This window comes from Marmota flaviventris, chromosome 16, assembly GCF_047511675.1.
Source record: "Marmota flaviventris isolate mMarFla1 chromosome 16, mMarFla1.hap1, whole genome shotgun sequence".
Taxonomy (NCBI): Eukaryota; Metazoa; Chordata; class Mammalia; order Rodentia; family Sciuridae; genus Marmota; species Marmota flaviventris.
In genome coordinates, this window is record NC_092513.1 from 691,057 (window position 1) to 715,150 (window position 24,094).

General features: G+C 44.2%; 1 protein-coding gene across 5 annotated transcripts in view; it reads right to left on the reverse strand.

Annotated features, from left to right (window-relative positions):
* The window catches only part of Atp9b (ATPase phospholipid transporting 9B (putative)), a 256,120-nt gene that overhangs the window by 25,646 nt on the left and 206,380 nt on the right, over positions 1-24,094 (reverse strand). For all 5 annotated transcript variants that reach the window (XM_071602592.1, XM_071602594.1, XM_071602593.1 and 2 more), the window contains 3 exons: positions 7,651-7,812; positions 6,815-6,907; positions 343-426 (listed from right to left, as the gene is read on the reverse strand). In XM_071602592.1, the coding sequence (XP_071458693.1) occupies positions 343-426; positions 6,815-6,907; positions 7,651-7,812 (339 nt within the window). The remainder of the gene's footprint in view (positions 1-342; positions 427-6,814; positions 6,908-7,650; positions 7,813-24,094) is intronic.

The window sequence follows — 24,094 nt, forward strand, 5'->3', positions numbered from 1 at the left end:
GATCTTGAAGCATTCTGCAATTTTTGGTTAGAGACACTAAACCAGGTCATGTCTGTGCAAATATTCCAAAGTCCAAGCAACTCCAAAGCCTGAACCACTTATGTTCCCCTGAGCACTGGGAGAGACAGAAGGTGCAAACCTTGTTGCTGTGCACATGACCCTGCCCTACCTCCAGACTGAGGGGAGGTGGGATGGAGGCTCCCACTGGCGAGGCTGCCTTATGCCAGGCACTGGGGACACTGGTTTCCTGAGTGCTCATGCACAATGTCAGGATGCACCTGAGTACAGACAGAGGCCTGCAGGGCAGGAGAGTTCACAAAGGGCAGGTGATGAGTCACTCACCTCAAAGTCCTGGTACTGTTCTTCCGTCAATGCCTTCTTTGCCACCACAAGTGTTCGCAGCCCTTCCCGAGCCATGTTTCCACACTGGAAAGGAGAAGCCCAGTCACTTGTGGTCCCCAGGTGGCCTCAGGCACCATGGAGTCCACTCCCATGCATACTGTGGTCGTCTTCATCTCACGCAGGACCAGCATGTGCCGGCCTGGGTGCTGTGAGGACCAGGAGGTCACAGTGCAGCATGTGTTCTCTGTGCTCTGTGGGGATACTCATGGTTCCCATCACACTCCAGTGGGACTGCTCCCACGGGGGACAGGGGAGAGGCTGCTGCACTGGGTCTGAGCTACTCCACACTGGCTGTGCTACACCTTTGAGTCCCTTTCTGCCACAGGACGCTCCTCCTTAAAGGCCCCCAAACTTGCATGAAATAAGTAAAACTAGGAAAGTGCAGCAGTGGTGCGGGGAGAGTGGGGCCAGGGGAGGCCCCCATGGGGAGTGCCAGATCTAAGATGCATGGATCTGAAGGCTGTTTCTGCTCTGTGTTGTTGGGCAAGCTGACTGGTTGGCTGCCCGAGCCTCGTGGGTGGAAGTGGGTCTCAGGTAGCTGTGCTGGGCTAAGCACAGCATGTGTGGTCTGTGCTGCAGTCTTCCGCCCTGCTGGCATGGCTCTTGGTCCCCCTTCCTGGCCCTGCAGCTCGGGTGTTCACACAGGGGCACTGCCATCAGTCTGATGGGCATGGGGTACTAGTTAAGAGCTGAGGCTGGTGGGGACATGGGCCATGCCCAAAGTCCCATGCACCTGGTCCGTGATCAGGTGGGATGGAGGCTTCCACTGGTGAGACTGCATTGTGCTAGGCACTGGGGACACTGGTTTCCTGGTCTCAGTGGGCAGGGAAGAGGAAGCTCTGGAGGAGCCATGACCCAATCTGTATTTAAAACAGAACTAGAGATACATTCTGTAGGTGTATCAAAAGATGTTAGCACCATTCACAGTGAAAGATTGCATTAAAATAATAAAATACTACTTTCCCCATCAGAAGCAGAAACCCAACAGTTTCGAGTGAAGAAACAAGCTCTTTGGTACACAACTGGTACAGGGGTGGGGCACACCTGTTTGAAGGTGTTGGCAACTTCTCACAAAGTTTGAATTGCAGTTTCCAGTGACACCATTCCCACTGTAGGGAATGTGACACACACTTGCGATCATATACCAGGCCATATCCACATGAGGCTAGTCCTGGCCATGCTGAACAGGTGGACAGGGTCAGACTTTAAAGAACCTGAAATGGCACACATGGGGTTCCATACCACAGACATCAACACGGCCCTGAAGAGCGAGGCAGAGCTGCAGAGCTTCTCCCTCGTGCACCAAGCAGAAACAGCAAATATCCCTCTGCAGCGGGCGGTAGTGGTGTGAAAGAAGAACAGAGGTTGCTAGGAGGTGTGAGACGTAAGTTCCAGTGTTGGGGATCACAGTCCTGCATGGTCCAGAACTGCCTAACCCACTCTCCTATGGGCACAAGGTGCTGACAGCTGAAAGGAGGGTGCAGGGCCACAGAGGCAGATGAGTGTGGCAGAGAAACAGACCTCCTGCTCCATAGCTAGGAGCAAGCACAGTCCTGCCCAAGATGCCTGCACTACGAGGGCACTGACAACAAGCAGGCATCTATGAACAGGTGGACAGAAGGTGGCTGGCTCTGCAACAGAGAGAGTGCGACCATCTGGAATCACTTCCTCAGGGAGAAGGCTCTGGAGCAGAGCCCAGGTGACTAAGGAGCGCACATTTCCTGCTATGTGAAGTAGGACTGGGTGCAGGTATGGTCTGGGGCCTCCTCACCAGGGGACACATAGAGGGCTGCACTCCATTGTATGTTTTTGGCACCTTTGTCAAGGATCAAATGACTGTAGATGTATGGGTTTCTATTCTGTTCCACTGGTTTGTGTGTCTATTTTTATGTCAGTACTATGTAGACTTTGTTACTATAGCTCTGCAGTGTAATTTGAATTCAAGTTTTTATGATGCCTCCAGCACTGCTTTTTCAGTGTAAAAGTGCTTTGGCTATTCAAGGTCTTTCATTCTTCTAAATGAATTTTAGGCTTCCCCCCACCCCCCTGGTTCTGTTAAGAATGTCACTGGTATTTTTGATGGGGGTTGCACTAAACCTGTATATTCTTTTTGGTGGCATGGCCGTCTTAACAATATTAATTCTGCCTATCCATGAACATGGGAGGCCTTTCCATCCTGTGTCTTCTCTCTTCAGAATTCTATAGTATCCATTGTTGAGTTCTTTTTACCTCCTTGGTTAGATTTATTCCTAGGAACTTCTTTCTCTTTTTTTTTTAAAGGCAATTTTTTTTTTTTTTTTAGTTTATTTATTTACTTATTTTAGTTGTAGATGGACACAATACCTTTATTTTGTTTATTTATTTTTATGTGGTGCTGGGGATTGAACCCAGTGCCTCCTATGCGCCAGGCAAGCGCTCTACCACTGAGCCACAACCCCAGCCCTTAAATGCAACTTTGAATACAATTGTTTTACTGACTTTTTGGCAGATTTGTTGTGAACTATTGATTTTCATATGTTGATTTTGTAATCTGCTACATTGTCAACTTTATTAGTTCTAGCAATCTTTTGTGGAGTTTTTTTTGGTCTTCTAGGTATAGAAAAATATAATCTGCAAACAGTGATAATTTGACTTCTTCCTTTCTGTTTTTATCCCCATTATTTCTTTATCTTGCCACACTGACCTGGTTGGAATTTTTAGCACTATGTTAAATAGACTATTGCAGATTTTAAAGGAAACGCTTTCAGTTTTTCCCCATTTTCTATGAAGTTGGCTTTGGTTTTTTTATATACCCTTTATGATGTTGAGGTATATTCCTTCTATTCCTAGTTTCTTTGGTGTTTTTTTGTTTGTTTTTACATCATGATTGGTTGCTGAATTATGTCAAAGGTCTTGTTGCATCTATTGAGATGACCAAGTGATTCCGTCCTTGATTCTATTTATGTGATGAATTACATTTATTAACTTGTAAATATTCAAACATCCTTGTACCTCTGGAATAAAACCAATTTGGTCATGATGTACAATCTTCTTGCTATTTTGTTAAACACAATTTGCTAATATTTTATCAAGTATTTTTGTTATCTAAGTTCACCTGGGATATTGGTCTGTAATTTTCTTTCCTTGAAATGTCTTTATCTACATATATATGTAAATCAATGGATGTGTAACTGATGTGATTCTGCAATCTGTATACGGGGCAAAAACGGGAGTTCATAACCCACTTGAATCAAAGTGTGAAATATGATATATCAAGAACTATGTAATGTTCTGAACAACCAACAATTAAAAAAAAAAAAAAAAGAAAAAAGAAATGTCTTTATCTGGTTTTGGTATGAGAGTGATATCGGCTTCATAGAATGAATGGAAGTGTTCCATCCCTTTCTATTTCATGAAATAATTTGAGAGTATTGGCATTAGTTCTTTAAAGGTTTGGTAGAATGCAGCCGAGAATCCAAGTGTCCTGGGCTTTTCTTTGTTGGAAGATTATTTTTTTTTATTACTGATTTTATCTCATTACAAGTTACTGGTTTAGGGTTTCTATGTCCTCTTGATTCAGTTTTGGCAGATCACATTTGTCTAGAAATGCAACCATTTCCTCTAGGTCTTTCAATTTATTGGAGTAGAAGGTTTCAAAATAGTCCCTAATGTTCTGCTGAATTCTTGAGATGTCTGTGGTGATTTCTCCTTTTTCATCTCTAATTTTATTAAATTGTTTTTTTTCTCCCTTTTCTTTTGGTTAGTTTGACTAAGGGCTTATGAATCTTGTTTATCTTTTCAAAGAAACAACCCCTTGCTTCATCAATCCTCTTTTTTTTTTTTTTAATTCTCAAGTTCATTGATTTCAGCTCTGAACTTAATTATTTCCTTTCTTCTACTGGTTTTGGAATTGGTTTGTTCTTCTTTTTCAAGGGCCTTGAGACACATTTTTAGGTTATTTGGGATCTTTCTGATTTTCATAGCTATAAATTTTTGTCTTAAAATTGCCTTTATAGTGTCCCAGAGGATCTGAAATGTTGTATGAGTATTCCCATTTGAGCCTAAGAATTTTTATTTATTTTTTAATTTTTTTAAAAAATATTTTTTAGTTGTCAATGGATCTTTTATTTTATTTATTTATTTATACATGGTGCTGAGGATCAAACCCAGGGCCTCACACATGCCAGGCAAGTGCTCAACCACTGAGCCACTACTGTAGCCCCAAGTCTAAGAATTTTAAAATTTCTCCTATCATCCTTTTCATCATCCAATAGAGTACTGTTCAATCTCCAAGTGTTTATATAGTTCTGTAGGGTTTGGTTCTGTTGATTTCTAATTTCATTCCATTATGAAATGATAAGATGCAAGGGATTATATCAATTTTTTTGTACTCAGCAAATGAATTTAAAAAAATTACAGTGAGTTGGGTGGGCTATAGAATGCTATAGCTGAATGGTGAGAAAAGGAGAGCAATCATGCCCCCCACGAAGGCTGTCACAAGCCCTGTGATGACTCACATGTTCAGGAAGTATCTTGCATCTCTACAGCAGTAACAGACCTACAGTGATAGGCAGTCAGGCAGTGAAGACAACTGACTTAGGGATTTGGGCCTTTAGAACTAGGCATGGGCAGGGATCCTGAACTTCCTGGGGTGTACTGATTAACAGTTCAGACCCAACTCTGCACACCACAGACCCCAAGCCACAGGCAGGCACTTGTCACCCCTACCATCTCTTAGGAAGCTGAATGTGGGATGTCTGCCTCCAATAAAGCCAGGCATAGCATCTGATGAAGAGATGTTTGTCTATAGGCAAATAAAAATTATTAAAATATCCAGATTTTCTGAAAATACGTTTTTAATTCATCCAGCTTATTGGATCTGATGCCCAGTATTAAATCTGTAGGCTGCAGTGGCAGGAAGGGCTGGGGAAGAAGCCTGGGGTCCAATACTACCCACTCAGACACTCATGAGCTAAGTCCTTCCCAGTGTCCAGTTCAGCAACTTCCAGGGTTAGGCTATGTAGACGAGGGAGGGGACTGTTGCTGTACCACAGAGGAGGGCTGAGCTTGTTCTCCCGGGACACCACATCAGGATCTAATTCGGGTCTGTGTTTAGAGGGAAGAGGCCCATCACTGCCACACCTCCCTTCATCCAGAACATTACTTTTTTTTCTGTGTGTTAATATGTGTGAATACTCTGATGTTTCAATTTTGAAGAATGGTGCTTTCTGTAATATGATCAACGTAGAGTGTTTTCCTTGCACAACTGGAGAACACAGTTTGCAGCCAAGAAGCCAACTCCAGGTTCTGCTTGCAACAAAAAGCAGAGCACAAACCCAGACCCCTGCAGTGATTGCTTTGCTTATTTCTTAATACACTGAAAGGCTCTGATTACAACGGTTTACAGCAAAGACACCACAAAGGGCCAAAAGGTTCATCTATGAAACAAAGCACAATGCTGAGAAAATAAATGTACATAGGATTTTTAATAAAGTTATCTTTGTGAAAAACAATCTGACATTATCTGTCTGTTGCAAGACATTTATTGATTTGACCTCATAAAGCTAAATAAATTAAACAAGTATTTTACAATTAATTGCACATCATTATGACCAAAAGTAATTTTTATGGCATTTTACTAGGTCTTCAGGGAGTTTAATTTATTCATGTCCCTGATTAAATCAAAGTGCCCTGAAGGAGATATTGATTCATATTGCCAATATCATGCGAACACTGGGTGTGGTCACTGCACTGACAGGAGAGCTCTGAGCAGCAGAACAACATGTAAACAGGGAAAAGGGCTGTACTTGCCATTACAACTGGTCTGGCTTTACTCAGAAACCCAGCTATCAATTAAAATGTAAACTTAATACATTGTAGCCTCTCATTCAATTTAATTTAGGATTACTGGTGTATGTACATTATTTTCTACTTTTAAGTGAACTGACTAGCATAATACTAAAATTCGAATTAAAATCTCCTTGCATATTAACTAGATGTCATATTAAAGCCTAACCTTGTTTAAACACACAGTGCTATTTCACAGCTCTCTAGTGAATGACTGATGATGTTTTCTATACTTTCAGTATTACACATAAAATTATTCTCTATAAGGGGCTCCTGGTGCACATCCACATGATTTTACAAACAAAACAGCAATAGTTAATTGTATAGAAAGCCTCATGATTAACTAGGGCCTTATCCTTTTTGCTTAACCAGTATGAGAACCATGACTACTCAGAACAATCTGGTGGGAAATGACACCACCCCTGGAACCCTTCCAGGACCTGGTCTGACATCTCTGTACCTTGACCTACTCCAATGACACCAGTGTCTCCCAAGCTGTGGGGAGGAGACAATTTTTCGGTCATCTGATGTTTCCTAAGTTCCACGAACATGTGTGGCTGCACAGTGCCAAGCGTGGCTCACTTACCTCCTCTTCCAGCCAGTCATTGTACTGGACGATGGAGGACATAGCGACGTCAGCACCCTTCATGTAGAATGTGATTTCTGCTGTGGACTCATCCTGTATGGAGTCAAAATAAACACGGGGACAGTTGGGCTATCTAGCTCCTTGCAAATAACTGCTGGTCTAATAGAAAATGCACCGAAAAAAAACAACTCTTAACAATGCCTTCCCTGTGGGAAGCTGCTTGCTTTCCAAGTGACAGGCGCCTTTACACGCAATGCAGTAAGAATCGGGAAAATCACTACACACTTGAGATGCTGGGAGGAAATTTTTGAAACAAATTCTGTTAATGAATAAATGACTTGGGCTATACTGTAAGCATCAAAGTCTGATCAAATGCTTTCCTGTTTAACAAACTTCCAAATATTTTTTATTGTTATTTGCTAAGAAAAGCTGAACACAGGTACATACAGAAACTTTATGGTTAAAAATCATTATTAAGTTAAACTTTTTGTTACGTTACTTTTGTTAAACACAAAACAACTAGCTGATTTTGAAAATTAGTAACATCTTTTACTTATTCTCCCTTAGCAGTGTTAGGAACAGATGTTTCACATCACCAGGTATTTTATGTCATTATGGCCACTCTGGTGTCTCACTCATAAATTATTAGTTTAGATTTTGTTTTATTTTTTAAAAAACCATAACAAGCACAAAGCGAATACGTACTTAACTTTAACCTTTTTTTGTGGAGAGGGAGGATTTTGTATCTGCTTTAAAAGATTAAAAAAGGAACCGCTCAAGCTGTCCACACAAAGCACACTGAAGTGTCTCCGGGCCCAGCACAAGCGGCAGCATACCCTGACGATGATGCCCATCCGCTTGCTCTCCGAGGTGAAGGGGAACACCTGCAGGATGCAGTAGGTCAGGACCTGGCCGCCAGGCGTCTTCAGCTGCATGGAGGTGAGGTCCCTGCTGACCAGAGTGAGCCCGACACTTTCTGTCCACCGCACCAGTGCGACCTGAAGAGACCACAGTGTGAGGTCTGACTGCCTTGGGGACGCTGTGCCCAGAGGACATGGTACCTTGCATGCAAAGTGTCCCCAGACACATGAAGGCAGAGAAACTGCAGTGTCTAGAACTTTTCATTTCTGTGCCATATTACATACAGGTGAGCAATAAGCAATGTGGCAGAAAGTCCCTTGGCCTGCTGTGTAACATGGTCCATTATGCACCATGAAGGCTTCCTTTTGTACTCTGTGTCGATGAGCTCCCTACAGCTAGTCATGTTTAAACCCTAGAAGGGAGCAAGTAATCTGAATTTTGTTTATCCCTATTTTTTTCCAACATGAGAGAGAAATTGGTGTCTGACCAACTACATGAATGTGTCTACGTGGAATATCTTCCGACCTGAAGGGGACGAAAAGCCGGAGCCTGCAGATCAGGCCTGTAGAGGGCAGCCTGGGCTCTGAGTCTGCCCAGGCCAGCCAGTAGCTCCGCACAGTCTCTTCACCTCACCAGTTCAATTCCAGCTCTGCCAGGTGGAAATATGCTTCTGCAAGCTGTCCTAAGGCTGAAGAAATGTAAGCTGAGTCTTTGGTGTGTGTAGGTACTAAACAATAGGAGCTGCTCTTACTTATTCTTACTTAGAGTTACTTTAATAACTTATTAAAATTTAAAACTCATAAGAAGATATTTTCTAAAGTTAATATTGTATGTTAAGTATTTTATGACAATCAAGCACTTTCTGGAAAAGAATGCCTGTCTTTCTGAGGAGCCTTATCACGGGACAGCTGGTCAGTTAATGGCACACCAAGCTTGGCAGTGGCCGAGAGAATGTTACCCAACGGGAACACCCTCTGCGATGAACATGCTGCCAGGGTTGGAGACTGTCACAGCATGCCCACAAGACCAGCTCTGTGCTCTGCAGCTTCCCAAGGTTGGGTACCCTTCACCTTTGCTCTGAAGGCACAGCCTTGTCACTGGCCAGCAATGTCACAGCTCCCAGGGCCTGACTGGGCGGGTCCCTCGGAGCTCAAGTCTCTCAGAGGCAGGGTGAGCTCACCCCTGCTTTCAAGTCTCACTGCCACCTATGCTGTTAGGATCTCATTTTGGATTTTGAGACGCGAGTCATCTCAGGGACATTTAAAATTCTGGCTGTGTTCAGGATGTTATCAATTGAATCTTAATATCTGGTGAGGCTGTGGAAAAATTCTTAGCAGCTCTCGTTCCGAGGCTGACTGCTCAGGTTAGGATTCTGGAGCAGGCAATGCCTGCATCCCTATAATCTTGGTGCCTTGAGTGTACGGTGGCCAGGTTCAGGAGGACAAGAGACCAACACCAACACCAGAATGGTCAGTGGATGTTCAGAGCACCGAGCTGTGTACTCAGCCCTTGCTCACACGTCCCACTTGATATGTTCTCTTGGGTAGATCAGGAAATCATTTTTAAAATCAGGTTTTCTAATAACTTGCCACAAACCCAACTGCAGGATACTTCCAGTAAGACTTCCAGAGATGGGATGCTTTCGGTGCTGGGAGTGTGTGCGGCATAGGGCAGGGAGAGTGAGGGACAGTGGGCAAAAGCAATCGAGCACTTCCCAGGACCGCTGACGGCTTGGGGCAAAGTGTAGGAGCATAGCCGAAGACTAGGGTGCCAAACGCCTGTCCCAGGCAGTGGGAGGAAGCTCCTCTGCTCTCTCTCGGCTATCCATCGCTTCACTGGGCCAACAACAAACTGGATAAGGTTACCATAGGGTTGGTATCCTATTGTTGTAGGATAATAAAGATGCATAAAAATGAATGCATTTTAAAATTACTAGTTATAAATTGAATGTAGTTGCTGGAGCAGAGATAAAACTACCTCTTATAATGTTCTGATATTTAAAAAAAAAAAAGTTTACATAGTGGAGTTAGCTTCTGGTAAATGGAATAGAATAATTCTAGAAATTCAGGATTGAGAGTGAAATTATAATGGTCTAATATTTTTATTTCAGTTACAAAGTCAAAAATACATTTCTCTAAAAAAGGCGAGGGATGGGGAACCAAACAGCCTTTCTCCATCTGAGTTCTTCAGAAAACAGAACATGATTTGGGGTACCAGTTGCTGTTCCCAAGTAGAATACTAGTCCTGCCCTAGATACAAGGAGGGCGTTAACCCACTGCACACCACCCACGCCTGCATCATCAGGGCCGCCTCCTGGAACCACAGGGCTTGGGGGTGTGCTCCAAGGCCTCATCTGCTGCACTCCTCTCTGGTCCATGCCGAGACCTGAGTTGCTGAGCACAACTCAAGGACCTGCTTTCTGCAACAGCAATGGCCATGCAGTGTCTGGATTCTTTCTCGGCCTGAACTGTTTGGAAAAATATTATGTTTAAAGTAATAGAAATCAACACTTAGCTGATATTAGAAAGCCAAGTAAGGAGATTTAACTGCACAGAATATTATTATTTTGTTAAGAGCAACACAATGAAATTAAGTAATCAGCTTTTTTATTTAAGAGAGGAGCATTATGTCTCTCTTTAATAACCTGCATGTAAGGCCAGGACACCTGGGTGCACCGGTTGTAGCCCCAGTACTGGCCTGAGAGTTAAACTCTGGGAAAGAATATAACCTTGACCTGATCTGCTTAATATCCGTGTCCTTACACAGGTGGTGGCTCTTGGATGTGGAGAGGGTACTCAACAGGCTGGAATGTGAAGCCCAAGGAGGCAGGACAGGACATGAGGCCCGGACCCGGCCTCCTGGTGTATTCTGGGCAAGTTGAGTCACACTGAAGTGCTGCCTACTGACAGCAGGCTGCTCTGAGAGGACTGGAATTTCACCTTATCAGCTCCAAGCTCCCCGCTCTCCATATGTAACAGATACTTCTCCCTTTTGTGGAAAATAAGTGAAATCAGCAAATTTTGTCCATTTTGATGATCTCAGTAAGATCTCTGTGTACTCTTCCCAGAAGAGAAATCATACAAACAGTAACAGATGGCATGCTTAATGCTTCTCAAATGCTGTGGAAAACCACAAGTTCTCAAGTCCTGCGAGCCGGTGGTGAAGGGCTTACCCTCTATGCATGCACTGACAAAGCCCGCAGGTCACAGTAGCCAGGAGGCCGTCATCTCCCGGGGGCAGGGATGCAAGGGCTAGAAACTCCTACTTGCAGGACTTGGCTGGGCTGCAGGAATGTGTGCCCTTGAGAATATCAGATGGCTTCCTGTACCCTAGGTTTTGGGTACAGGAAGTGTGCCATACAGCAGCAGCAACATGTGCCTATCCTCTCGGCACTGGTGTCCCCTGCTGGCCCATCACCAGTGCCGAGAGGATAGGAACTGGAATCGGAACTCTACTCTGAGCCTCCAGGGTGTTACTAAGAGACTGAAGTGTACCGAGAGGCTAAAATCATCTGTGATGATCCAGTCCTGTAATTGAGCACATCAGCAACAAATTCCAAATTACAGTTTTGAAAAAAACCACAAGGATGACAACAGAACCAACTCTGCCAGGAGGGAGGAGAGCACACCTGAAATGAGATGGAAATGCTACACGTTTTTCCAGTACGACTTCTTCAGAAACTGCAAATGACCCAATACTCCCAAGGTTAATTTTCAATTTGCACAGTGAAAGGTTCCCATTATGCTGTGACCTATAAATTGTACCTTTCCACAGACACCCTATCATCTCAGGGTGCCCCACTGAAGTCAGACCCAGGCATTCTATATTTGGCGACTACATCTGTTTATTGTTTAGTTTACGCTTGGTTTCACACCCCTTTGAGTTAGCAGCTTGTAAGAAAAATCCTACACCTAGCGCAGTGTTCCATCCAAATGTCTTTAATCAGCAATCATCTTGAGGATTAACTATATAATGCCAACCAGAAAAAAAAGTATTCAAGTTTTTCACAAGAGAGATGCATTAATTACTATCCTAATTTAACTGGCTTGGTGTTGGGCAGAAAATGGCAGTATGTAAAAAAGTGGATGTGAATCTGCAATATGTATACGGGGTAAAAATGGGAGTTCATAATCTGCTTGAATCAAACGTATGATATGTCAAGAGCTTTGTAATGTTTTGAACAACTAATAATAATAAAAAAATACTTCTGGATTAAGTATATAAAGAAGTAACCTCAGAGGAGGACCAGGGATACCTTCAAAGCTGCTGCTATGAATTCATGCCCGCATTCAGAATCACACAGGCCTGGCTTCCTTGTGGAAGGCAGGCAGGCTTAGATGCCACATCCTAGGCCAGCTCTAGCAGGTCTGCTGCGCTGGGACTGGCATAGAGTTAATGGGGAGTTGAGGAGTGAGAAGCCTTCTAGAATTCTATGTATGTGAATACATCAGTGGTGTCTTTCTTAGAAGACTCTGAGAAATAAACTACATCCAGTGATGTTAAATACAGAAACAAAAGCAAGGAAAATGTCAGTGGCACAGACAGTTTGATTCTATTCCGAGATTTTAAGTGATTAAAATTCACACACTTTTGGGACTGGAGATGGGGCTTAGTGGTACAGCCCTCGCCCAGTGTACATGAGGCCCCTGGCCTCAATCACTAGCATTGTGATAAATAAATAATTGATAATAAACTGCATGTACATTTCTAAAGCAACGTGTCCAGGGCTGCTCCATCCAGCAATTTCCCCTTCAGCCCACCTGTTTCCCACCTTTGGGCCATCCTACTGAGCTTTTCCTGGGCCTAGTCAGGAAGAAGAGCTAAGGGGAAGAGAGCAGGAGAACACAGCAAGCCTAGGACATGTAAAGAAGACAGAAGGCCTCGCTTCTTGGTACACCAGGACACCAGCTATGGCCCCTTCTCCCTCTTGGGGAGAAGGTAACATGTTACCCCTTTTTAAATGAATCCTGCTTTATGTGCTTGCCTTGGCGTGTTCCTCTAAGGCTACACCTTCAACATGTGAGGGAGCAGGACTGGTCACTGGTAACCAATGGTATCAACGATAAAGAACACCCCAGGAAAGTCCTAAGCAGGTCTTGGTGAAAGGGCAGTTTGGAACACTCACTCTTGCCAGAATGGCAATGGAATGGTGATGAAATCTGTGTGCTCCATCTTAACATTATTCCCATTTCAGAGGACAAAAGTAAAAGAAGACACAACCCTGGACTGTGCTCCTAGCCCTGCTAAGGAAATGTCACCAAATGACCTTGTAAGGTCTGAAATCATGCCACATGTGCAATTACACTACAGTCTTACATTACAGAAATACAAGATGGAATAGCAGGAAGAGAAAAACTGCTTCAGCCGTTACTGTGAAATCATCACAAAAAAGGACCGAAAGCTTTAGAAAAAACTCTCAACACTTATTTGGTAGTTTTTTTTTTTTTTCAGGGTGGACACATCAGTGTGTTCTCAAGTTATCAGTAAGATCTGAGCAAAGAGCAGGTTATATTTTTAAAAACTTAAAAACCATAGTTTGCTCAGATGGCCTCAGTTTTGTAACAGTGGTCAAATTTATGTTTTGAATATAGCCCTTGCTGCTCTATTTACTTTTTAAAAATTTTAAAATATATTTTTTAGTTGCCAAGGATCTTTTTACTTTTTTTTTTAAAATTTATATGTGGTCCTGAGGATCAAACCTAGGGTCTCACACATGCCAGGCAAGTGCTCTACCAAAAAATGAGCCACAACCCCAGTCCAACAACCCTTTTAAAATGGACATATTTCTTTCTCTTCCTCTTTCCCCTGCTCCTCCTTAATCTCTCGCCATCCCTAATCTCAGGGGAAACAGGATTACCTTTCTTCCCCATCCTAGGCAGAGTTACCTGTCCTTGAGCACTCACCCACCACAGGAACAAGTAATCCAGACCTTGGGGACAGCACCAGAAGCTCTCAAAAATGACAATCTCCCAAATTAACAAGTGAAATTACAGCTCCAACAGAGAGCATGTGGAATGTAGCCTCTGAGTCACCTCTTTAAAAGCCCCTTGTTCCTGCTGATGGGAAGAATCACAGCCTCTGGGACAGGAGTCCCTGTGTTTCTCCTTTGCTAGCAAAGCAATAAACCTTCTTTTTCCTTTTTCTCAAAGTCATGTCCTTGTTATTAGATTGGCATTGGACAAGGACCAAGCTTTTGGCAACAGTTTTCACAGAACTCCTCTTTCTGTTCCAGCATTCCATCCAGGATCCATATCTCTTAGAAAATTTCTCAAATTTTCCTTGTATTTTGATGACGTCAAAGTTTTGTTTTGTGTGTGTGTGAGACAAGGGACAAGGACTGAGCTCTGAGGCACTTAACCACTGAGAGAATCCCCAGCCCTTTTATTTTTTAAGGCAGAATCTCACTAATTTACCTAGGGCCTTGCTAAATTACTTGCAATCCTCCTACCTGAGGCTCTGAGCTGCTGGGATTGCGGGACTGTGCTGGATGATGATGTGACAGTTTTAAAGAACTGGTTGAATGTTCTTCCGTAAAATATCCCTCGATGTGAGTCTGTTGATGTATCCTCAGGGTTAGCCTGGGTTATGTGTAAAATGGGGAGGAAGACCCCAGAAGTGAAAGGAAAGTGACCATGACACTCAGAGAGACCAAGAGATCTTTACTGCAGCAGTGTCTGATTAATAGGGAAGGAAGAGGAAGAGAGAGAAAGAGAACAGGGAAAGAGAGAAGAAAGAGAGGGATTGGGCAAAGCGCAAGAGAGAGAGAGAGAAGAAAGAGGGGGAGGGGGAGAGAGAGAGAGAAGAAAGAGGGGGAGGGAGAGAGAGAGAGAAGGGGGGGGAGAGAGAGAGAGAAGGGGGGGGAGAGAGAGAGAGAGAGAGAGAGAGAGAATCGAGCAAAGCGCAAGAGAGAGAACACGCATGCAAGAGGTGGGGTGCCCAGGAGGAGAGAGTTTTTACAGCCAAAATCTAATGGGGTCTTTGGGTCTGCAAGCTGACTTGTTGGCGTACAGTGATTGGATCATAAGTAGTTGCTAAGGATGTCATCTTCTGCCTTCAGGGGGAAGGGTCAGATGTGGGTTTCTGTTGCACCAGACGGGTGGAGGTCGAAGGTTCAGTCTTGAGTGGGGTTGAGGGTTCAGCCTTGAGGCAAACAAGCAATAAGGAACCAGACGGGTGAGGGTCGAGTGTTCAGCCCACCCTGCAGCTAACATTTGTTCAGCCTGCTCCTCCACTAACAAGAACAGATCTTCAGATCTGATCCAGGATGACGCAGCTGCTGGTGTTGGCTCTAGATCACCTGGTTAGGTGTGTCTGTAGCTGTCTCCACTGAAAGTGACTTTTATTTCCCCTGTTCAACACTGTTCTCTTCGACCGAAAGAGTGGGGAACTATACTCTCCTCTTCTGCACAGGAATTCCTCTGTAGCGGGAGATCTATGCGTTCACTTCAGTTTATTTACAGTCACTTATTCACACCAGTGAGGACTCATTCACACTCATTCTATACTTTGGGTTCTAATCCAATCATGCTTTTCCTACTTTGATACTTAAGTTGTCCCAGCTCCAGCCACTGGGAGCTTTTTCAGTTGGCTCCAGTGTCCACTGGACATAATCTCAGCAAGGTGGTGGGGTTTTGTCAACTGCTTCATATTTGGAGCATTTCTTTATTTTCTGGCACTATCAGATTCTCAAAGTTCACCTTGTCACTTGTAACCCAGTCCTAGAACCAGCCACTTCTCCAAGGAGCAGAGGCAAGTGTCTTCTGATTGGGACAGTGGCAGGCTCACCCCCATACATACAGATCTCTCTGGGCACCCTAATACCTCTCTGTATTAAATCCCACATGCAGTTTTTTCGTGGCCTATAACCCTATCTCTTTGGTGATATAGTTGTTCAAATCTCTTGCCAAGGTTAAACAGTTTTTTTTTTTAATTGAGTTGAAATTCATGTGTTTTGTTTACCAGTCTTTTACAGATATATGTATTTTGCAAATGATTTCTACAAGTTCGTGGCTTGTCTTCATTTTCTTAAAAATGTCTTCTGAAGAATGTAAGATTTTTATTCTGAAATCAAATTAATCAATTTTTCCTTTTGTTATCTGTGCTTTCTGTGTCCTGAAAAATCACTGCCTAACTAGCTTAAGGCTACAAATATCTGTCCTAGTTTGCTTCTGCAAACTTTAGTCCTTCAGGTTTTAATCTGAGTTTAAGGTAAGGTCCTTGCTTAGCATCTGGATGGCCATCTTAAGAAAAAGTTTTGCTTTCCTGCCCAAGGGCTTTTCTGAGAAAGGCCCTCCACTCCCTCAGACCAACCCCACCTATAATCTCCAGCATTAGGACTCACCTGGCTCTAATCCCTGAGCCTGACCCATAAAAGTCCCAGGACTCAAGCCTGCTTTGCCTCTCTCCAGCTATGGAGAGATGGCCTTTATTAGTCAGCTCTGACCAACAAACTCTCGTGTATATCCCGGCCTGGTCTTTCATTTCTTGCTTGCCTATCTCCCAGTTCCTCACTTTCCTTTCAATGTCCCATTTAAAGTAACTGCTATAGTTGGCAAGAGGCATGGGGGAAGCTGTTTTGGTATATGGCTGTCCAGTTGTTTTGAGCACTCTTTAAAAGGCGGCCTTTCTGTGTTCAATTCCTTGAGCATCCAGTTTTCAGTTGCTCACAACTTATTTTTGTATGTGGACGTCATAATGTATACTCTTGGTAAATGCATTTTTAGATCTATGTGACTTTTGCAGTCTTTGGGATTTTCTATGCAGATGATCACATCATCTACGAAGAAGGGTAGACTCATTGCTCTGCTCCAAGTGGTACACCTCGAACTTCTCCTTTCCTCCTGCTGCTCTGGCCAGGAGCTTGCGTACAATGCAGACTGGCTGGTGTGAGAGGACATCTTTGCCTTGCTCTGCACATCTAAAGAAATCCTGTTTTCCTCCACTGTCATGCTGACCACAGGGCTTTTCACAGATGCTCCTCATGAAGCTGAAGATTTCTCCTTCTCTCCTAATGCACAGAGAGGTTATTTGTTTCAGATGGTGTGACCCTCACCCATGATCTGTGTTTGATGTGACTACAGAACCATGCTGTTGGATATTACCTGCTTATATTTGGTGACAGATGTTTGTACCTGTGTCCCAAGTGATACTGCAGTCTTTTTTCTACTACCTTCATCTGATTTTGGTATCAGTTTAACAATGGCAGCATAAATTACCTGAGAAGTGTCCTTTCCCCTTTATGTTTCAGAAGAGTTTGTATAGAATGGGTCTTATTTCCCCATTAATGTGGCAGAATTTACTACTAAAGCCATATGGCCTAGAGTGTCCTTGTAGGAAGGTTTAGAATTAAAATAGAACTGCTGTAGTAGAAATGGGATCTGAGGTACCTTAGGGCATTTCAGTGAGCACTGGGGAGCTTTGGGGAAGATGTGCCATCAGCAACACATGGGAACATGCCCTCTGTTCACTCTGGCTCATGAGCTACCTCCCGAGGTAGGGGGTAAAGCCACCAAGGCTGGCCCAGTGCTCCTCCCAGTAGTCCTCCTGGTACTAGCGACCCTTCCAGCACGGAATGCAGACCAAGGACTCTCCTGCGGTGCTCAGTGGCACTGGAGATCACAGATGAGCTTGTCTTGTGTTCACTGTAGCAGAAATGGTTGTGGGGCACCTCTGGAGCATACCGGGGGAACTGCCTTCACAAGCCATGTGAGCAAAGTGCCTTTCTGGTTTGAATTTACTACCATCAGATATTTCTGAGCTAGTTTTGTTTTGATCAAAAATATTTACTGAATTTTAACATAAATATTTTTTTTCCGGAGTCTCCAATGACCTGATTTGTAAAGTTGTATTAACCACCGAATCCTTCTTATACTTGCTACTTGGCCATAACATATTATTCATTTAATATACCGTAAGATTTAACTCAATATTGTCTTTTAGGACTTCTACCTCTATTCATAAGAGTCACCTGTAAATTTCTTTCTAGTAATGTATATATAATCACACACACACACAATCTTGGTAAGACTTCAGGGTTAGGATGAAGGTGGCTTCCTAGGATGAGCTGGATGGCTCTGGAAACTTCTTGCTCCAGAAAGTTGTTTACAGCGTAGGACTTATTTGTGGCTCAAAACCATTGACCTATAAAACTGTTGGTTCTAAAGCTGTTTTGATGTTTTTCTGAAAATTTTCTCTGGTCTGTTCAGGTTTCTTTAGACCCAAATTTGCTAATTCATATTTTTCTAGGACTAGTTATTCTACTGAGATTTTTGCATTCAGGTTTGTTTCAGTTGCCATTTTTTAAAATACATTTTTAAAATTTTCAGTTATCTTTTAACAATATTTTTATTTTGTTTACTTATTTTTATGTAGTGCTGCGGATCAAACCCAGGGCCTCACATGTGTGAAGCAAGTGCTCTGCCACTGAACCACAACCCAGCCCTCACCTGCCATTTTTACCAATGATTTTCCAATTTCACCAGCCTGCCAAAGAACTAGCTTCTGAACAGCTGCTTTCTCAATGTCACTTGCTGTTTTTCTCTCTTTGTTCTTGTCTTTTTTTTTCTCCCTAATTCTGGTTGGATGCAAAGTCAAATGTTCCCCTTTCTTGGTGGACTGCAAAGCATTCCCATGCAGAGGAACTGGAGCCTCCCTGGCTACCCCTCGCACTGGACACCCCTTGGTGCTTCCTGAGAGCTTTCCATCAGGGCCTCTGGACAGCAGCCCTCTTAACAGGCTCTGCTGAGGTCACCCTTCTCTGTGCCTGGCCAGACTGCACACTGCGTGTGGTGTCTTTTAACAGGATACACACAGGAGTGTGTGGCAACTCCCAGGTCTGGCTCAGAAGGCCTCTGGCTGCTTATTCTTCCAGTCAGCACAGCCCTTGCATTTGGGAGCTGACAGTGAACATCCCCCGTCCCCACTCCCTGCTCCTTTTTGGGTGGTACTGGGAATAGAACTCAGGACCCAGACATGCTAGGAAAGCACTCCTGTCACTGCGCCACAACCCTGGCCCCTTTGCCTTTTGTCTGGGTGACGTCAGGGATGCCAGAGGCCACCCCACTGGACACACAGTGGCCAAGCCTGTCTTGTACTCAAGCATGGCTTTCTGGTGAGATTGAGGTTCTAGCCCTGTTACTTGGCTTATCTGTTTAGACAATGTTGTTAAGTACTCAAAACACTGGGAGAGTGGCTTATCAAACAGTCACCAAGTGCATCTATATTAGAATGGAATTCACTGCTGCCTGACATAACAGGACATAATCCCTGGGATATTTTTCTCTGAAACATAAAATAACAGCTGAGAACATTGAGGCTTACTGTATTTCAAGTGCTATTTCTCTGATTACTGAGATTTTAGAAGTTTCTGAAACATTATGTGATCACTGATAATAACACAAAGGTAAACCAATAGCTAAAATGTGTGAAAAAAGCCTTGCTGGGTGCGATGGCACACGCCTGTCATCCCAGCAGCTCAGGAGGCTGAGGCAGGAGGATGGTGAGTTCAAAGCCAGCCTCAGCAAAAGTGAGGTGCTAAGCAACTCAGTAAGACCCTGTCTCTAAATAAAATACCAAACAGGGCTGGGGATGTGGCCCAGTGGTTGAGTGCCCCTGAGTTCAATCCCTAGTACCAAAAAAAAAAAAAAAAAAACCTTCTCATGTGAGAGCCTGAGCTGTCACCTTCTCCACAGGCCACTGGGCAGCTGGGCCCAGCTCTGTGTTTCCACAGTCAGTCACACTGAGCAAGCAGTGCAGAAAGGTACACCCAAGAGTCACCTCACACGGAGGAAGTAAAACACGGAGCAAGATTTTATCAATTTTCCTCTGTAATTCCATTATCCAGAACCTTCTGTGCAATTATTCTTGAAAAGCCTAGCAGAATTTCCCTTATCATATTAGCAATTATATACATGTGGCTGCCAGCTCTGCTCTGAGAATACATTTTTACTATGTACTTTATAAATCATAATTTAATCACTGACAACTCATCATTTTTGATTGTGGTTATCACAATCGCTGTTCTAATTTAATAGGATTATTAACTTAAAATGCAATCTGATCATCTGGAAAAGCTGCTGATCGATATTCACAGACAGGCCCCGTAGTATTTACTCTCCACTGGTCCTGAAGGTCGCAGAGTGAAGGCTTTGTGCCACTGACAGTGATTTGCGCCTCACAAATATATTGACAGACACCACAATTAGTCTTGCTTCAATGGGCACACACAATAAAGTGAATTAAAAAATACAGCACGCCCCATATATTAGCACTGACTTCTGTAAATCCAAAAGCAATGCTATTAGGACGTAATGTTCCTCTATTTTTAAGTAACCCACTTGTGGTTTGTCATTAATTCTAGCTGATTCTTGCACATCAGTGCTGAAGCAAGGCAACGATAGCCACATTTTGGCATGATATTTAAACGCAGAACTTACTGCTGGGAGGACATGTAGCCACAGTGGGGAAAGGGTGCTATAGAGCCAGGCGGACATTAAAATCCACAGCCAACCTGCTTGGACCAGAACAGCAGAGTCTCTGAGGCCTGTCCTACTAGGCCCCGATCCTTGGAGGACCTGAGCTAAAGACCTTCATGATCACATAAGACATGTATGTACTCCACACAGGCTTACTGCAACTGCACGGGATGGGTGTGCCAACCACAGGGACGGGCTGTAAATCAGGAAGGAATTTCCAGGGAGCACTTGACATCTCTCGGCTGGGGCTATGCTGAGCCTGGAGAGAGACAAACGACAGGAAGCAGAACCTTCTGCTCTCCTAGAGAAAATGAAATATTGATCCCTTATCATAAGAAACAATGGGCAGGGCATAAGCAGCCTCCCGTCCTGAACACCACAAGGCTGTCCACACAGACACCAGTGCCACTCTCTGCACACCTCCAGCGTCCCGGTACTCACACCACTGCAAGCAAGGACCTTTGCACTTATGATGAATTCCTCCAGAATTCCATTATTTGTTTAATAAAAATTCATCTGTGTGCATGTGTAGGTAAGATAAAAGATCCTTTCTGCTTCTAGGAAAATGGGAAGCAAGGCTGCATACACTGTGAAGAACAGCCAACGGTGGCAGCCAGAGACTCAAACACCAGGGCATTCTGCCTAACAAATGACACTCTTTCTCTGGATGAGATGACACTGGCACCATAACCAAGAGGGCTGTAAGAGTGTGGCGTTGATAAGGAATGCATGGAACTAGTCAGGTCTCTTAAATGATGCTGCAGCTTATTAACCATATATGTTGTGATAGGTCAAAGCTGAGGTTAAACAGAAAACATCAATCGAACCATTTCCCTAAATAAAGCTCCAGGGTGCAATATCCTAAGCACTTTATTCAATAAAAAATGCTTTTAAAACGGTACTTGGGTGATTGGGAAACATTGCTATCATCCGTCAACCTAACTGCAGCAAAGTTCAATAAGCTAAATAATGAACCATTTAGATTATTTTCCTGAGGCTTTGGGGATTTGCAAACATTGCATCAATACAGCTCTTTAAAAATTATGATGAAGTTTACTGTTTTCATTTTCAGATTTAAAATATATATCAGGGATTTAAAAAAATTACTTAATGTTCTGCAACTTTCAATAACTGTCCAATTTCCAAACAGGTCAAAAAAGTTACATATAAGATTAATAATTTCGATGTTATAACTTCTCTAAATTCTTAGTAATTTCTGAATCAATGAAACCTCTATTGCAAATTCCTAGGTTAAGGTTTAAAAGGTATTACGATATGTAAAAACTTAGAAAAAAGTCCCACGTACTTTTAACAAAATTTGTACTTGTGGCAGGAAATAAGGTAAACACACAGTGCAGTTTTTTTTTTTTTTTTTTAAGTTGTAGTTGGACACAATACCTTTGTTTTATTTATTTATTTTTATGTGGTGCTGAGGCTTGAACCCAGCACCTCGCACGTGCTAGGCGAGTACATTACCGCTGAGCCACAACCCCAGCCCCCGCAGTGCAGTATTTTAAAATCTTCAATGACATATTCCTTGGAAGGTCTCCGGCCCCAGTGCCCGATGCTTACAGCCAGGAAGTAGCTTTTTGCCAACGTGGGATCATGCGAGTGAGAACCTCTAGTCGCTCGGCAACAGCACATACAGAGAAGAGTCGCTGCAGTGAAAGCACTCAGCCCTGTCTTCACAGGAAAAGGCTTTCTTCCCTTCACAAGGCAGTTATAACTTCTGTCTCAAAGTCTTTGCCAAGAAGGTGGCACCTGGTGGCCCTCAGCCAAGAAGATGGCACTTGGTGAGTCCTGTATGTTTACCCACCCAGCCTGTCAGTTCTGGGTCCCCACTCTGCTCCTGGTTGTGGAGACATGGTGTTCTCCTAAGTTCCCTACCCCTGAACAACAGACCTTGACACACACACGATCCCACAAGTTGTACTGAAACAGCTACCAGAGACGGTGCGGATTCACTGATCGACATGACTCAGGAGACAAGTGGGACTGTGGCAGAGGGGACCTGAACGCTGGGCCATCAGCTGCAGGGCTGAGAAGAGTCGCTGCAGTGAAAGCAGGAGCAAGGAATGGTGCTCAGTTCCATACCCCAGCTTCCCCTCTTTCCACAACGGAGGAGTTCACTCTGGAGCCTCTGGGAAATCCCAACAGTTCCACAAACTCCAGTTATCGCAGATTGTGTCAGTGTCCTCTGAGAAGAAAGACCCGGTTCCTTGTCAGTTTCGTTATGTACCAGGAGGACAAACGCCTTCTCAACTTTGGATGTGCCTTGCCACACTTCAGGAATCGGCTCCTGTTGAACTTCCAGTGCTGTGGCTTGTTTCAAAGACAGCAGTGACATTCGCTTTGTAAAGTATCACAAATCTGCTGGTACACTTAGGCTTTCATTTCACGACTCCTTATCATTATGTGCCAGAAAAAGGCAACTGGGGCCATATGTCTTACATCCCAAGGACCAACTTCAGGAGGAGCCACCAAGAGCCACTACCTGCAGAAGTACTGGAGAACCTTACAACAGCAGAAGAGGGTGACACGTCTTCACGACCACCCATTTATCTCATATCAGCATCAGTCTTCAACCCTGACGGCAAGCTCAGAGAACGGTCTGCAGGACACAGCTCTCCTCATTTCTGGACAGCTGCCAGCCCCACACCTCTCAAGAATGACTGGCGCTGCTGGAGTCAGGTGCCAGTGTGCATGTGTTAAAAGATGACTTACTAAGGGAAAAGCCTAGGCACCCACCTGTTTGCATCCAGACAGAATTGAGAACTCTGCTGACATGAAACCCCATCCTGCCCCAGGAAAGACACAGTCACAGCGCCCTTGTGGAGAAAGGAAATGACGGCACTGTTTTCTTCTAACCCAAACAAGTAGAACCCTTCTGTTTCCAGAGCCTGCAGGAGATAAGGGAGACCTGATTCTGGGTGACGTCCTACCCCTGGTGGGGCCCTCCGCACCAGGAAGGAGTGGGACTCCCTCTCCATTCTCTGCGCACAAATATCTGCTCACTCCCATCTTCCTGGGGTGGGGAACTTGTTCTGGGTGTTCATGAGGACCCTTTCCTGACAAGTTTCTCAAGCTGTATCTTCTGTGTGACCGTCACTGGCAAAATAGACATATGGGTCAAGTGCTGAACTCCGTGGCACACGTACCACCCTCCTTGTGCTCACCTGCTGTCACCCCTCTAGGCAAGGTTCTGCTCTCCTCGGCAGTGTAAACTGCCAGGGACCTGTGTGCTCTCAGGCCTCTCTGTCCTCAATGCCCTGTGCCCCACACTCCTTCAGGTCTGCTGGCTAGCTGTGCAGCAGCCCTGGGGTCAGTGCCCTTTCCTCCTATCTGTGTGGCCTGTCTACTCACTCTGAAGCTTCTCTTTTGTGGCTTTGTGAGGCTGCAGTCTGTACACCGCAGCACCAAACTTATTGGGTTCTGTACATGCACAGAGCTGTGCGCTCATCACAACCGTCAGTTTTAGAACATTTTCTCTCCCTAAAAAGATGTCCCGACCTGTTGCCATCACTCCCTGGCTGTTTCCCGGCACCCTCCTTGTTCTGACGTTTTGTATACATGGAATCGCAGGCCATGTGGCCTCCTGTGACTGAACGTACATTCCCCAGGTTCCGTGCTGCAGCACTCTTTCCAGGACTGGCTGCTCCTCTGCTGTGTGGGCAGACCACCTTCTGCCCCTCCACCTACAGTTGGGGCTGTTCCCACCTGTTGGCTACAATTCTGCGAACACATGTGTTCAAGTAGCTGAGTGTACACATGTTCTCATTTTTCTTGGATATGCTCTAGAAAAGGACTGGTGAGACCTGTGATACCTCCACACTTGACAGCCCAGCGCTGTGAGGGTGGGTGAGAGGCACACCTTGCTTCTGGACTAAAATGCTTTACAGAGCAGAGACTTCTCCTCTGCAATAAACCTGCTCGCCAGAACCAACAG